Below are 16,813 nucleotides of genomic sequence, written 5' to 3'. Positions count from 1 at the left end.
AACGCGTTATGACGCATACGCGGGTCATGATGACGAGCAAATATTAATAATAGCGCGTCTGCGCGCAGCGGACCGAAGGCGGAGGTTTCTGCGGCGCCTGTCGTTACCATGACAGCACAGTTAGTAAACTCCCCCGTTACCGTCGGTCTTCGATCAGCGGAGTCCGCGCTGCAGAAGAGTGCGCTGCTCGTGCAGACCGAGAGAGAATCAGAGGAATCGATCCGCGGCGCGATGGGAACCTTCCGGAGCGCAGCGGTCTGTCTGGAAGAGGAAGAGGATGAGGAAGAGGACAAAAAGCGCCGGGAAGTTGAGCGTCTTCCTCCGCTGCTCGAGGACGAGGTGAGTTTGATTGACAGACAGTCTCTCACGAACACATTCTACAGAAATGTTGATATCACACATATTAAATATTACTATATTACACGAATCTCTAGATGTCTAAATCTTATACACACGCACACGCACACGCACACGCACACGCACACAAAGACAGCCAGACAGACAGACACACTCACTCTCTCTCTCTCACACACACACACACACACACACACACACACACACACACTCACTCACTCACACACACACACACACACACACACACACAGACAGACACACATACACACACACACAGGCTAATAGGCTTGAAGTGTGTGAATATGAAGTGAATATGGGCTTAAAGTGCACGCTCTGAGCTTTAATTTGAGGGTGTTCTCATCACAGTTGGAGTAAAAGTGAAGGAATTACAGCTCTTTAATATGTACCACCCACTTTTTCAAGGGACCATAAGTAATTGGACAATTGACTCAAAAGCTGTTTCATGGACAGGGGTGGGCTGTTTCGTTATTTCTACATCAGTTAAGCAGGTAAAAGGTCTGGAGTTGATTCTAAGTGTGTCATTTGCATTTGTAAGCTTGGAGCAGCTCATGATCAAAGCATCATCTGTGATGCATGAGCATGGCTTCCAGTGGCTCTGAGTTACTGCTGTTTAGTGATGATGAGACCGAAGACAGAAGCAGCCGGATGAAGTCTGAGGTGTTTAGAGATATACTCTCTGCCCAGATTCAGTCAAATGCAGCAAAGCTGATTGGACAGTGACCCAAAACATACAGAAAAAGCAACCCAGGAGTTTTTGAAGTTAAGAACGTGGAATATTCTGCAATAGCAGAGTCAATCTCCTGATCTCAACCCGATTGAGCTGCATTTCACTCGCTGAAGACAAAACTAAAGACAGAAAGAGCCAACAACTGAAGTCAGCTGCAGTAAAGCATCACAAAGAAACCCAGTCATTGCCTGCAAAGGATTCTCAACACAATATTAAAAATGAACATTTTATTTATGATTATATTTATTTGTCCAATTACATTTGAGCCCCTGAAAATGCGGGACTGTGTATAAAAATGGTTGTAATTCGTAAGTATTTTGTTATATTTTTTTGTCCAAATGATGAAAATTGTGTCAGTGTCCATATATTCCGCATTTGGTTAGATGTAGTTTATGTAAAAATGATAAATATTTCAGTTCCACCCGAGGAAGAAAACGTTAGATTACTTCTCATGACTTGCTTATAAACACACAACTCATGATGTCATTTGTTTGTGTCGAGCAGCTGCTGTCTCTCACTGAGCTGCGATCACACTCTGTGAGGATTGCTGTGAACTTCCTGAGGTTCAGGGACAAACTAATGTAGGCCGGTGTGTGTGTGTGTGTGTGAGATTGTAGGGAGGTTAAGGAGAAAGGCTCTGTTCTCACGGGAGATTGTCTATTTACAGGCTCGTGCCATTACAGCTAGTCGTCGTGACGTATTGTCAAGTATGGTGACCCATACTCGAAATTGGTGCTCTGCGTTTAACCCATCCAAGTGCACACACACAGCAGTGAGTAGTGAACAAATCCACACACACACACACACACACACACCGTGAACACACACCCGGAGCAGTGGGCAGCCATGCTGCAGCGCCCGGGGAGCAATTGGGGGTTCGGTGCCTTGCTCAAGGGCACCTCAGTCGTGGTATTGAGGGTGGAGAGAGCGCTGGACATTCCCTCCCCCCACCTACAATTCCTGCCGGCCGGGGGCTCGAACTCGCAACCTTTCGATTACGAGTCCGACTCTCTAACCATTAGGCCACGACTTCCCCACGAGCTGCATGAGACGGCTCCTTTATGCCCTATAAACGCGTTATTATTCAGCTCCAGTGAAGTGTTTCGTTCTCTAATGGTGAATAAACATGTGTTTGTGTTTTTATTCATGTGTTAGTCTGTTGTGTTGCAGTAACTAAAACTGACAACATAAAAAAACAACAGCAAAAACAGCACAGCTATATTATTTATTTATACATATGCATGCTGGGAAGCTGAGAGCCAGCATAGAAATATAGGCATCACATTATTACAGCATTAACTTTAACTAGAGTATTAAACACTAAAAATGAAGTACTTCAACTAATACGCAGCAAATTATTATATGTTAAAGTACTCATTTATTTGTTTAAATCTTATTTTTATTTATTGTAATCTATTTTTATTTATTTACTTTATTTTAATCTAATGTTTTATTAATTTTGGTTTATTTTAAAGGCATTTGTGTAGTTAATTGTACAAAAGACCTGAGTTATACTGTGAAATGAAAATTAATATTAATACAATATTATTTGGAAAATATTTAGTTTCTATTAAGTTACTTTATTGCATTTTTTTTCATACTCGTACTGTTATTGTACTCTATTTATTTATTTATCCTAATAAAAATATTCATAATTTATTTACGACTTTTTGTTCATTGTAATCTGTTTATTTATTTATTTTGATCTCATTTTTATTATTTTAAGGCATCTTTAATAGTACAAAATTTATACTATGAAAATTAATGTGTGAAAACGTTGAGTATTTATTTGTTTATTTTAATGTAATGTTTATTTATGTAATTTAACCTAATTTTCAATTATTTATTAATTTACTAATTTATATATTTAAAACTGATTTTCAAGTCAAGTTCTAAATTTGTGTTATATATTTAGATTTATACTTATTCTGAAAACACTTTTTTCTGTTAACATTTCCACAAGACCCCAGTTTAATATTTGTTTTAAGATATTTGGATGTTCACTAGTATATAGCAATAGCAAAGGAAAATCTGAATGTGCTGTTTCTAGTTAAACACGGTGCTGATGTGAAAAGAAGCACAAAAGACATTTGTTAAAGCATCTCTAGGGCCTTTTCTGGACTATGACTTCATCACTGAGATGAGCTTGTTTTTGGGTCAGAGATTTGTTGAATCAGATCCATCTGAAGCGGCAGAATATTCGTTTGCTATTTATTGAGCAGATTATGCAGTGACCCAAAAGTGATCAAAGATCTTCTTGCAGTAAGTCTGCTATCACTCCCATCTGTGAAGATGCCTCTGTTATCTCGTCATGATTTGATTATTTCCTTATGAGGGATAAAAAAAAAAAAAAATGCATGGAGCTTGGTTTGAAGACACATTAGGAACTGCATAACAATGTTTCAGCATCATGTTAGTGACGTTTTCTTCAGAGCATGTGAAAATGTAGTTTAGACCTGACTGTAGAGGAAAGCATACAGTAAACACAGCTGTCCTTCACACATCTGCCAAACACATATTCCCCGTGGAAATTAATTTATGAAATTGAACACAAGGATGTACAGTTTCTACTGACATCATAGTGGAACTAATAAGAGGGTGTTACAATAAGTGCTTTGTAATCCATGAAATATTCCACTGGAGTTAATAGGTCGCTATGGAGATCTTGGATTTTTACTGTGTGTGTGCGTGTGTGTGTGTGTGTGCGTGCGTGCGTGCGTGCGTGCGTGTGTGTGTGTGTGTGTGTGTGTGAGAGTGTGTATGAGTGTGTGTGTGTGTGTGTGTGTGTGTGTGTACAGTACTGGCCAAAACTTTGGAATTAAGATGTGTTAATATTTTTGAAAGAAGTCTCTTTTGCTCATCAAGGCTGCATTTAGTTGATCAAAAATACAGTAAAATGGTAAAATATTATAATATTTTAAAATAGCTGTTTTCTATGTGAATATATTTTAAAATGTAATTTATTGCTGTGATCAAATCTACAGTGTTATTTTAGTATAATTGAGATACTGTTATAGCTTTTATTTTTATATGGTCTGTTTTCATCTAAAGTGTTTGGATTTTTTATGTTTCTATATGTAATTTTACAGTTTAGTTTGACTTATTTTAGTGCATAAAGTTAAACTAAATTGAAATGAGAAATGTTGCCTTGCCAACTAACTTAAATACTTAAAAAGTTTTTTATATTTAATTTAATTAAAATTTATTTCAAGTAATAAAGTGACGTGCAGCACAACTGTGTTCAACATTGATAATAATCAGAAATGTTTGTTGAGCAGTAAATCAGTATATTATTATGATTTCTGAAGATCATGTGACACTGAAGACTGCAGTAATGATGCTGAAAATACAGCTGCAGATCACAGAAATACATTACAGTTTAGCACATATTCATATACAAAACAGCTGCTTTAAATTATAATAATATTTCAAAATTTTTACTGTATTTTTGATCAAATAGATGCAGCCAAGAATATTTAAGACATACTGCTGCTACACAAATAGCATGTAAAATAACCCGTAGCATATCTATACAGGTGGAGCTGGGGAAGGTGGAGGGCTTCAGAGAACTCTGAAAGCGTGCTGCAGGATCTCATATAAATGCAAGGCATTAAGCTCATTGGCTGCATGTCCAGCATGAACCAATCAGCTTGTGCCAAGTCGTTTAACTCTCTGAATAACATCAGTTACGTTAACAACCCGTCAGCTTGCGCCATCTAGAGTTTCATGCCTGAACTATTTATATAAAGGGCTGGGCAAAAAAAAAAAAATTTTGTTTAATCTTTTTTTTTTAATGACGTCAATTCGATATCAGTTCTCAAGAGCCGCGAATCGATCTTTTCCGGTATTTATTTCAGCACACATTTAAAACAAGATCTCAAGTGTCTCACTATATGATGATATTAACACACGAATATCATCTGCTCTGAGGGTCATTTCATTTGCATTTTACCATTTAATTTCAGAAAACTACCATCCTACCACATGATACACAGCAGCTGCAGGTTCCTCACTGCAACCCGTCAAAATAAAAGTTTGGTTTAACGTTAAGAAACTGTGTCAGAATATATTACTACTTAGCAGTTTTAAGACTCAATGCTACTACTACTAATAAATATGAATAAATCTTTATTTTTAAAGGAATAATCCCATTTGTTTTCTTTGTAATTTTAACAGTAAAAAACCCTTTGTTTGCCAAAAAATAAAAGGGTTTAATTTTCATTTGATTAGGATAAATTAAATGAATGTTTTATGCCTTCATCTGATTACTAGAAAATTTAAGAAGAACATTTTATAGAACATTTAAGAAAAATAATAGGTTTTAAAATACAGGCCTGTGGTTCTTAATTTCTTTTTATTAATTTACCATTAGTAAACTGATGTTTACTGTTCATTTTTTAGAAATATAAATAGCTTTTGTATTAAAACTATATGTAATCAATGTGATCATGTATGTAATGAATGTAATAAAAGAAATCGAGGATCGAATCGAGAGCTTGCGAATCAGTCGGGACATCTGAATCCCAGCCCTAATCTTAATTATTCCTATAACTTTTGACTGCTAGTGTATGTGGGGTTGTGTTCACTTGCATTTGACTTTTACTGTTATGCTGTTAAAATAATATGTGCATTTTTTTTGCATTAAACTAGAAAAATGCAAACATGTTTTCACTAGTTTTCAAAGACGTTTGAACCCATGCATGTGTGTGTTTGTGCATGCATGAGACTGATCTGTCAGTATGTGCTCTCCATCCTCAGGAGAACGTGTCTCTGGCTGATATTCTGTGTCTGCGGGATGGTGGGCTGTCGGAGCAGGAGTTGTGGGCGGTGTGTGTGGAGTGTGTTCGTTCTCTCCAGAGCATCGGTCTCTCTCCGCTCTTTCACACCCTCTGCGTGACGCCCGACACGCTGGCCTTCAACGCTCACGGAAATGTGTGCTTCATGGAGCAGCTCAACGGTGAGTCACCAGCGGCATGAGTCAAACTAACACTCAGCGCTCGCTTTAGTCACTGTTTCCCTGGCTTCATCGAAATATTGCTTTTAATGCACATCTCTAATGGACGCTTTTGACAGACTTGTTCTTTTGAAACCGAAAGGGCTGTGTCTTCTTGATAAGTGTGATTTTGATGTGACACGCTATACCATGGTGTAGATAATGGATGCATTAGTTTGCATAACGATTAACAGATATGACACCCTCCCACCAGTGTAAAACGCATTATTAAAGGAATAGTTCAGCCAATAATGAAAAATTTGCTGGTTTACACATCCTCAAGCCATCCAAGATGTACATTACATTACATTTAGTCATTTAGCAGACGCTTTTATCCAAAGCGATTTACAAATGAGATGTAGATGAGTTTGTTTCTGAGAAATGTGTCTCTGCATCAGTGTCTCATCAATGGATGCTCTGCAGTGAATGGGTGCCGTCAGAATGAGAGTCTGATAAAAACATCACAATAATCCACACCACTCCAGTCCATCAGTTAACATCTGGAGAAGACAAAAGCTGAGACAAATCCTGCATTAAGATATTTTTAACTAAAATATGCTTTTAACTAAAATATATCCATAATCCATAATAACACTTCTTCCAGTGAATAAAAAACAAATGTATTTTTCATTGTTAATGTTAGTTAATGCATTAACTACTGGGACTTTAAAGTGTTACCTGTAATTTTACTGTAAAATTCTGTCAAATTTATGGTTTTTGCAAGTAAAAACTATCAATTATCATATAATTTACTATGAAAAACCGTAAAAGAACATTCCCAGAAATCCCTGCGTGACACGTCTCATAGGATTATATTTTAAATAAATAGTTTTGTTTCTTATTTTTGTTACCAGTAATGTACATTGAGGTGTTTTGTGTTGCATTTTATGTTAAAAGTTGTAAACAGGGCCTAAAATTAACATTTTGCCACACCTGTCAAGAGTAAAAACATGAGAAAATTTACCAGCCATAAATATACTGTATATATATATTGTGGCGGGAGGAGCAAACGACAGACACAGTGGGTGTGGCGTCAGGCCTCGGAGAGGTTTTTATTAAACAAAAATGGTAAAATAAAGTGTCCAAAATAAACAGGGGGATCTGGTGTCCTCGTCGTGCTGCGGGGCTTGTGAAGGAGGGCAGTGTTCAGGAGGGAAGGGTCCAGGCAAGGGGCGGAGTCCAGTGGCCGCACGCGCTCCCCTCTCGGGGGCCGGGGCGCGAGTGGCTACTTCTGAGCGGCGTAATCCCTCTGCTGGCTGCGGCTCCTCCGGGGGACTCGATGGCCCGGCATCCTGGCCCGTCAGCCGTCTAACGGGTGCTGGCTGTCTCCCGGACTGCGGGTCCGGCAACTCACGTCTCTGGAGGTGCAGGGCTCCCTCGACGCTCCCTTCCTGGACCCACGAGGACACCAGCGTGCATGCACGGGGAAGAGACCGGTCTCCCGAGGAGAGGCGCGCTCGGCATTTAAGCAGCGGCGGTGATGAGGCTCTATTCACATCAGGTGCACCTCATCACACGCCGCCAGCCGTGGCTGTTTCAGCGCCCCTCCTCTCACACACACCCACTCCCGTCGGGAGCCTGGTGAAGGGCGGCGAATACGGGACGGGGTGGTGATGACAACAAGGGGGGAGGCAGCCGACTCGTCACAATATATATATATATATAAAACAGTGCAATTTTTTTTTTATTATTATTAGTAGTATTAGTCTTATGATCATCATCATCATCAAATCATACAAATTAAACTAATTTTAAAATAAAAAATGTTAAAATAATTGTAATTTATATAATATGATTTAATATCTTATTATTGTTATTTTATATAACAACAGTAAAATTAAAATACTAATATTCATGGTTGTTTTTTCTTCTTCTTTGCTTTCAAACCATAGAGCTTTTATTTTGGTGAAAACTGCAGGGAAGCCTCTCTTTTCAATGCTTCTGTTTTGTTCAGATTTTTAACACTCATTCCAAACTCGTCAATGAAAACACTGTTATCATGAGCGGCTCACGTGTGCGTCAGATTGCATAATTATATAATTACAGTGCAGTCTTTGTGATTTGCTCATCACACTAAACCATATCATGTTCTCAGGCATTGCTAGACTTAATTAATTAAAAGTGACCGGCCAGCAGCGTTTCATGTACTCACCAATGCTGATTTTTACTCACGCTTGGTGAGTTTTAATTATAGACCCTGGTCTTAAAACAAACCGGCACCAATATGCCATGCTGTAATACATGAAACTGTGTTTTTTACAGAGTAACCCTTCTCTCTATGCCTGTAAAATCACAAATGTAAGATCAAAACATCAAGAAAACAGGTCTAGATCTGCTTCAGGTCTCATAGGTGAAGATACGAAGGAGAACTACATAAAAACAAGCAGTGGTTTGGTCCTCCAGCTCGTTTCTCAAAGACAGCACCGCATGCTATCTAAATATACCGGCCGGCGTAACCCTGAGGAGTTTCTGGAGGATCTGACATACTCGGGAGGAGAGAGCCTGACCTACTTCAGCAGAAGCGTCTGGAGGAGGCCTAGTTAGACAGCACCTCACACTCTTATTCACAGAGAAAGCACTCTCTTATTGATGAAGGCAGTGTAATTAAACAGCGTTTGATCGTTCTGCGCTCTTGTGTCTGACTGCTCTTTCTGAAACTATTATTAGTCTGCATGCATTGCATTCATTCATGTATTATCAGTTTTTTGTTTTCTAGCTCATGATTTTTGCACGGACAAGCATCGCTCATGTTTGATTGTGTTTGTGAGAGTGTACGAATCTAGTTGATTTGTCTTTTGTCCTTTTTTCTCAGACGATCCTGACAGCTGTTTCGTTCCTCCAGAGCTGGATAAGACTGGAAGCACATTTGAGGTGAGAAAATATGAGTCCAGGAACTGCTTAGACTTGTTATGAATATGCATTACAAATATACGGTCATAATAATAAATTAAGTAAATATATCATGTTAATTGCATTAGACACCAAGGTTATTATAGTTAACAAAACTAAAACCATAAAAACATTTCTGATACCTGAAATAAAATAATATATAAATCTTAAAAATATGTATTTTATTTCATATCATTTTCATTTAGCTTCTTGATGTACTAAAATAACTAAAACTGAAATAAAGTTGAATAAAAACAGTATATACCGGTACATATTAAAAATATAACTAATAAAATTACAAAACACAACAAAATTACTAAAAATTTAAGTGACATTAAAATTAAAACAAAATGCAACAATAAAAACTAATTAAAAATATTAAAAGAAACTATAATAGTATCTCAGTGATATTTAGGGCACTTTAAATAATTTTTTTTCTTGTCATGTTAATTGCATTAGACACCAAGATTATTATAGTTAACAAAACTAAAACCATAAAAAACATTGCTTTAAATAGCGTTATCTCAAATAAAATAAAATATATATGTATATATAAAAATAAAGTTTTTATTTCAGCTCATTTCTCATTTTCATTTAGTTTAACAGGGTGAAATAAAATGGAAATAAAATTTTTATAAAATTATAAATGTTTAAAACACACAAGAAAATGACTAAAACTAAATAAAATTAAAACAAAACAGAAAATGTAAAAAATAATTACAAATATAAAAAAACTATAATAATACCTTAATGATACTAAAATAACAATGTTATGCTCTATTGAAAAAAATGCAGTCTTTGTTGGATACTAACCAAGAAATCTTTAGCTCTTCTCTGTTTCACAAGGTCAGAATCCATGCTTTCTCTGTCGACAGAACAGAGATCTTTAAAACTCAGAAAGAATAAAACAGAAAACAAACTAAGTGGTTATTTACGTGCTGTAAGAGATTATTTATTGGACATATAAAATGTTCATCAAGTTGCACGTTCTGTGTTGCTTCATTAATATGCAAATTTATATTCTCATTTATTTAGCTTGCATGTTTTTAAATGCATGTATTTTTAAGAATATTCCAGATGATAACATATATATAATCTGTACTTCTGGAAGCAGTTGTATTGATGAGTGAATGATGCTGTGATGAGCCGTCAGATCTGGATTGGGCTTTTCTGTGACACACAGATATGATATTATATGATTCATAAGCCCTGTGATCTGTGAGCCAAAATGCTCAACTTCCAGATAATTACACACACCAGCACAAAGATTTTCATGCCATAATATCACATGCAAACAGCCCACTGGCTTCTGTATGATATGTGGATATAATCCCAACACTTTATAGTCCTAAACATCAAACTACAAGCCTAAATGACTGTAGGCGGTTTGCATTCCTGAGATGAAAACACCTTACATAATGCTTCTTTCAGTGGAAATGAACAGCCTTTTATTTGAAACTCTAGTTTATCATGTTTTCTGAAATATGCATGTTATCATCAGAAATCTTGAGATTCTCCTGGCCTTGTTTTAATGGGAAGGCTGATGTATTATAGGAGGCTGACTGAATGAGGGCTCAGGTTTGATGGATACAGCAGACGGCTGCATGCTGACCAATAAAACAACTGATGAATGAGAAGAACATACACCTGTAAAAAAAAAAAAAGTTGAGCAAACTTAAAAAGTTTAAGGCAACCAGCTTCATTTTTGAGCTTTCTTAACTTGTTTTAAGTTTATACAACAAAAAATAGCCTTTGTTTTATTTACTAAATTAGTGAATACGATTTTAAAAAATACATTTGCATTTTTCATTGTACAAAATCAGACTGATAATGCACGAGATAATGCATTACAACTTCACATAACTGATTTTATCTAGTGGACCAAATGCAGGTTTGCAAACTGAAAATATTTAAAGTCTGGCAAGAAAACAGTTGGTGGTTGGCATAAAATGTTTTTTTTTTCTAAGTCTCTCTCTCTCTCTCTGACTCTCTCTCTCTCTCTCTCTGTGTCTCTCTCTCTCTCTGTGTCTCTCTCTCTGTCTCTGCCTCTCTCTCTCTCTCTCTCTCTCTCTCTCTCTCTCTCTCTCTCTCTCTCTCTGTCTCAGGGTCACATGTTCTCGTTAGGCTCCACCCTCTGGGCGGCGCTGGATTCTGTGTCGGAGGCGGAGCTGAGTGAAGAGAGCAGGTGTTTGCTGAAGCAGATGCAGCGAGAGAAACCTGAGGATCGACCGCCACTCCAGGTTCATCACACACTGAGTGGAAACACTTCTGCTTTTCTCATTGTTACTACAGCATAACCATTTGATTGAAAAGCTGTATTGAGACAAAACACACACACATATACACTCTTAAAAATAAAGGTGCTTCACGATGCCATAGAAGAACCTTTTTTGTCTAAATGGTTCCATGAAGAACCTTTAACATCTGAAGCACCTTTCTGTTTCACAAAAGCTCCTTTGTGATGAAAGAAGGTTCTTCAGATTATAAAAAGGTAATGAATGCTTCTTTGTGGAACCAAAAATGGTTCTTCTATGGCGTCGCAGTGAAGAACGTTTAGAGCACCTTTATTTTTAATTTGGTATTTGGGGAGTAACTAGCTACATGTTATGGAATTATGTCATTTAATTACAAAATAAAAGTAACTGTAATCTGTTACAGTTACTGAGAAAAAATGTGTAATTAAATTACAGGTACTGGTCAAATGTTAACGATTACAAAGAGGGTTACATCGGAATATTTTCACACATGTAGCCAATGGATTTGATTGATTTCTTTCATAAACTGCATAAACTGCTCTAAAATATGAGACACCAGTGTTTCAGGAGTTTAGGATGCAGAATGCTTATTTGATAACTGATTTATTTCCTATTTGGGTTTATGTATATGCTTTATATTTTTTACGATTTTATTTTCCAAGGCATTGTTAGATGCCAGTGTTTCCTCTCATAGCTACGCAAAGATTTAATTTCAAAACAGTGTAATAGCTATTAAATTGTTTGTTGTTATGATTTTAAATCTGTATTTAACCTCAGAAGGATCTCAAAGTAAGAAGAGGTGCTAAAGTCTGATTTTGTGGTGGCTGTGCTTTAAAATGTAATTATTTTAATCTTGAAGGATTCTGAAAGTTTGTCAGTAATTAGTGTCGAGTAATGTAATTAGTGTCTGCTTTACATGTTTACAACGATTAACAGTTTAGAAAACTTTCATTAGAAATTTAGAAAAGTATTCAAATGCAATCAGTTACATTACTTTAATAAAGTGTTTGAAATAGTTACACTACTTATTACATTTTTAATCGGGTAACTTGTAGCCTATTACATTTACAACGTAACCTTCCCAACATTATATTTTATTTCAGCTGTAGTTAGTTAAACTAAATTAAAAAAGAGTAATGCTGCCTTGACAACTAGCTGAAATAGAATTAGTTTAAGCTTTTTTTTTTTGTTGTTTATTTTATTTCAAGTAACGAAAAAAATTTTTTTCATATTTAATTTTTAGTTTGTTAACTGCTGTCAGATGTCAGATATTTTTAACAATTAAAATAAAACGCTATAAAACTTTAATAAATTAAATTGACATCAGAGAATAATAAATAATACACATATTTTGTTAGTTTACCTGCATGTTTTGCAACCATTAGCTGACATCAAAGAATAATAAATAAGAAAAAGTAAGTAAATAGTTGTTTTTTGTATTATTTATTTTATTTTAGTGAATGTCTATATTGTTTCAAGTAACAAAAATGCTTTTATGGTTTTAGTTGAACTATAATAACCCTGATAAGAACTTGATGAAAACATACTGTAAGTCAGCTCGTTCTGAACTTATGGCTTTCTGTGGACATTTAAATAATTAAAATGTACAATATGAACGTTTTAAGGGTGATTTGGTTTAATAAAGGACACAGATTTCCATCTTTGTTTAATGATATGTGAATAATACGTTTAATTCTGATGAGAACACATCCTGACGATCATGTTCTCCGGTGTGATTTGAGAGAGGGGTTCACTTACATTTGAGTGTTTCTCAAATCTCTCCATTAAAGAAAAGTGTCCTGGAGCGCAACCTAGTGCTTATTCAAAGCTAGTGCACTTAAATGTTTCTCTATATCCCTCCAGGACAAATCAAATGCAGGATGTCCAATCGATTTGCTTTGATTCCTGTATCCCTAAAGCAGTGCTTTCGGTCACCCTGATGTTTCAAGTTAATATTTAACATAATAATTTAACAAGTTCGCTCACGTTCTCATGAAATGCTAACAAGTAAAACATCGCATGTATGTGTTTTATTTTGTTTTTTATTTTAAAATTCGGCTACCTCTTTTAATTTTATGTGATTTAATTAATTATTAGGTTTTCCTCAACTTACAACCCCCCTGCAGACGGGTTATCATAGTTAACTAAAGCTAAAACATAAAACATAAAAAAATAAATTTAAGGTAAAATATAACAATATAAACAATGGTTGCTTGAAATAAAATACAATAAATGTAAAATAAAATATAAAAAAATTATTTATTTTATTCCAGCTAATTGCAAATTTCACATTTACACTTTTTAATTTTTTTTTTGTTTGTTTAGTTTAACTTGAAGTACTAAAATTAAAGAAACTAAATCGAAATAATAAAAACGGTAACACTTTACAATAAGTTGTCATTTATTAACATCAGTTAATGTATTGACTAACATGAACAAACAATGAACAATGCATTTATTACACTATTTATTCATCTAATGTTAGTTAATGAAAATACAGTTGTGCATTTTTAGTTCACTGTGCATTAACTAATGCTAACAAACACTACTTGTGATTTTAATAATGCATCAGTAAATGCTGAAATGAATTTACTGAAACTAAACTGCAGTGTTGACTCGTTCTGAACCTCTGTGCATTTCTGTAGAGAATTAAATAATTAAAATGTACAATATGAACCGTTTAAGGGTGATTTGACTTAATAAAGAGGCTGATTTCTCTCATTGTTTAATGACAATATGGTGTTTTATTTTGTCAGGACGTTCTCTCTCAGGCAGAGGCTGTGCTCGGTGACGTCTCGCCTGCAACCGTCTGCCGTAAACTGTCTGCCATCGGCCGCAGAGTCCTGTCCATCGAGTCCATCGCTGCTCTGCAAGGTGTGATTGCACAGCGCTCTCTTACACTGTGTGCAGAATTATCAGGCACGATGATATGCTGGTCATTTTTGTTTTTCCAAGCACATTTGACCAATTCCAAACCACATTAATCTTAATAACTACTATTCATTTAGTATTTAATCATTTAGAAGTGATATATAATTGTCCATGAAGGCTGAAAGTGAAAAACTCATACTCAGGTGTGCAGGATTATTAGGCACGCTTTCGTTTACAGATAAAATGAGCCAAAAAAGAGATTTAACTCAGATTGAAAAGTCAAAAATTATCGAATAACCATGACCTGACCATGTTTTGCTTAAGTGTTTTTCTTTAATTGCTAATGCAACCTTTTCACACCACAGACTGAACAAAACGAAGCATTGCTTGGTCATTGGTTGAGCTAAATTGGTTTTTATCTAATTGTGTTCTGAAACATAACAGCTATTCAAACTAATTCATTACATACCTTTCTATCAAAGACATTATAAAGATGAATTTGTTCTGACACAGTTTAACTCTGAGCTCTTCTCATATTTTATTACCATTTTCTAAACTATAGTGAATAAACTGATATAATGTGAGAAATGTTGAAGGTGTCTGAATAAATTTTGGTTTAGATGAAAATTGGTTCGGCTGACAAAAAAAGTTTGTGAATCTCTGATCTAGAATCTCGCACTGTGTTTGTTCACAGATGGATGGGAGAAATCCAGTTTCCAGTTTCTGGATCCCAAAGCCTGGAGATCAAACTCCACGGAGAATCCCGCCGGCGATCGGAGCATGATCAGAAACTACTCTGCCAGTTCGTACGACGGTGAGGATCTGCTGCTGAGACGCAGAGGTCTGCTCTGTAACGGCTCTCTGTGGTCCGGAGGTTCGGACAGCAGGTCTCAGAACAGTTCTCCGGTGCACAGGAGGAGTCAGGAGAGGAGGCCTGGGAGAGCCAGGAGAGCCCTGAACCGCTCCTGCTCGATCCCGGACTCCAACAACCCTCCGGCGCTCAGCCCGCCGTCCCACACACCCATCAGCATGATGATGGCCGACCTGTCCGAGATCACGGAGGAGGAGAGCTGGAGCCTGCGGCGGCCCAAAGCCAGGGAGGACCAGGAATCAGGCGTACCGTCTGAACCCGATGCATGTGAGACGGATCAAACTGAAGCTGTAGACACTCAAAGCCCGACGGCCTCGGAAGACCGAGAAACACACGCAGACGCAGATACAGACCTGCGCAGATCCAACCACATCAACAAAACTCTGTTGTGCCTAAATGAGGAATCTCACAATCAGGTGCGTTTGATTTTTACATTTTGGGCTATTTTGCTTTCATAACATGCCGCCTTTATGTTGAAGTTTGTTTCTGTCATGGAATATTTTTTATTTTTATTTTTTTAATAATTGGGACGTTTTATCTCACAATTCTGATTTTATATCTCACAATTTGTTTTCTTGCAATTCTGAATTTATTTCTCACAATTTTATTTTTTTCTTGCAATTTTGAATTTATTTATCACAATTAGATTTTTTTTTCTTGCAAATCTGGGTTTATTTCTCACATTTTGAATTATTTTCTTGCAATTCTGAGTGTATTTCTTACAATTTGATTTTTTTCTTGCAATTTTGAGTTTATTTTTCACAATTATAATTTTTTTTCTTGCAATTCTGAGCTTATTTCTCTCAATTAGATTTTTTTTTTCTTGCAAATCTGGGTTTATTTCTCACATTTTGAATTATTTTCTTGCAATTCTGAGGTTTTTTTCTCTCAGAATTTTAAATTGTGAGATAAAAAGTTACAATTAATTTTTTTTTTTAACTCTGTGGCAGAAATCCACTTCCATATCTTTCAGACTAGTGAAAGAAAAATCCAAAATACACATTTAAGTGTTTATTTTATTGCACTTCATCAATTTGCATCTGTAGATTTCAATTTTAATGCATATCTTTAAGCACAGTGAGTTTTTTCTCCACTTCAGTAGCACTTACAAACACCAAACCTTACAGTTTTATTCCTGTCTATATTCTGAAGGTTTTAACAGAGGTGTTTGTTCGTGTAAAATTCCCCTGATTTCAATATTATTTCTTTAAAGGCTGTTCTCAAAATTAGTTTCTTTCTCCAGTTTCCGTTCTGGAAATGTATGCAAATTAGTACATACTTAATAAAATAATGCCTCATTTTTAAACATAGCATGTCAGAAAACAAAACAGTTGTCTTAATGTACTGGGGGAAAGTATGTATTAGTTCAATATGTTGATGTAAAATGAATGAATATGTTTTGTTTTACTCAGTGGATCTCTTTGCGGGAGCTGCTCTCGTGCTCGGGTCTGCCGTTCTCGGTGAATGAGCTTTGGGCTTTATGCTACACGTGTCTCTCCACGCTACAGACATATATCGACCTCCCAGGTCAGTCGGGTACATCAAAGATACTTTGCTTTGTCTTTATTTAGGTATTATGTCCATAATAACTTTATATTAAAGGGATTGTTCACCCAAAAATTTAAATTCTGTCATCATTTACACACACTTAAGTTGTTCCAAACCTGTATGAGTTTCTATCTTCTGTGGAACATTAAAGATATGATTTGTTTTTCCATACTATGGGAGTGAGTGAGGACCAGCAACTGTTTGATTACCAACATTCATCAAAATATCGCCTTTAATGTTCCACACAAGGAAGGAATTCATATATGTTTGGAACAACATGAGGG

The 16,813-nt window shown here is 36.0% G+C and overlaps 1 protein-coding gene across 1 annotated transcript in view; it reads left to right on the top strand.

The window, feature by feature from the left end:
• Window positions 1-231: 231 nt before the first annotated feature.
• The window catches only part of LOC306884225 (kinase non-catalytic C-lobe domain-containing protein 1-like), a gene marked incomplete at its 5' end in the record, with an annotated part of 47,675 nt that continues 31,093 nt past the window's right edge, over window positions 232-16,813 (top strand). Inside the window, 7 exons of the mRNA XM_079439944.1 lie at window positions 232-339; window positions 5,861-6,059; window positions 8,908-8,966; window positions 11,090-11,224; window positions 13,996-14,113; window positions 14,805-15,397; window positions 16,394-16,508. Of these exons, the coding sequence (XP_079296070.1) occupies window positions 232-339; window positions 5,861-6,059; window positions 8,908-8,966; window positions 11,090-11,224; window positions 13,996-14,113; window positions 14,805-15,397; window positions 16,394-16,508 (1,327 nt within the window). The remainder of the gene's footprint in view (window positions 340-5,860; window positions 6,060-8,907; window positions 8,967-11,089; window positions 11,225-13,995; window positions 14,114-14,804; window positions 15,398-16,393; window positions 16,509-16,813) is intronic.

Source organism: Barbus barbus, assembly GCF_936440315.1.
Source record: "Barbus barbus genome assembly, chromosome: 18".
In the NCBI taxonomy this organism is placed as follows: domain Eukaryota; kingdom Metazoa; phylum Chordata; class Actinopteri; order Cypriniformes; family Cyprinidae; genus Barbus; species Barbus barbus.
The sequence above is the reverse complement of the archived record's forward strand: the minus strand, read 5'-3'. Positions and strand labels throughout refer to the sequence as shown.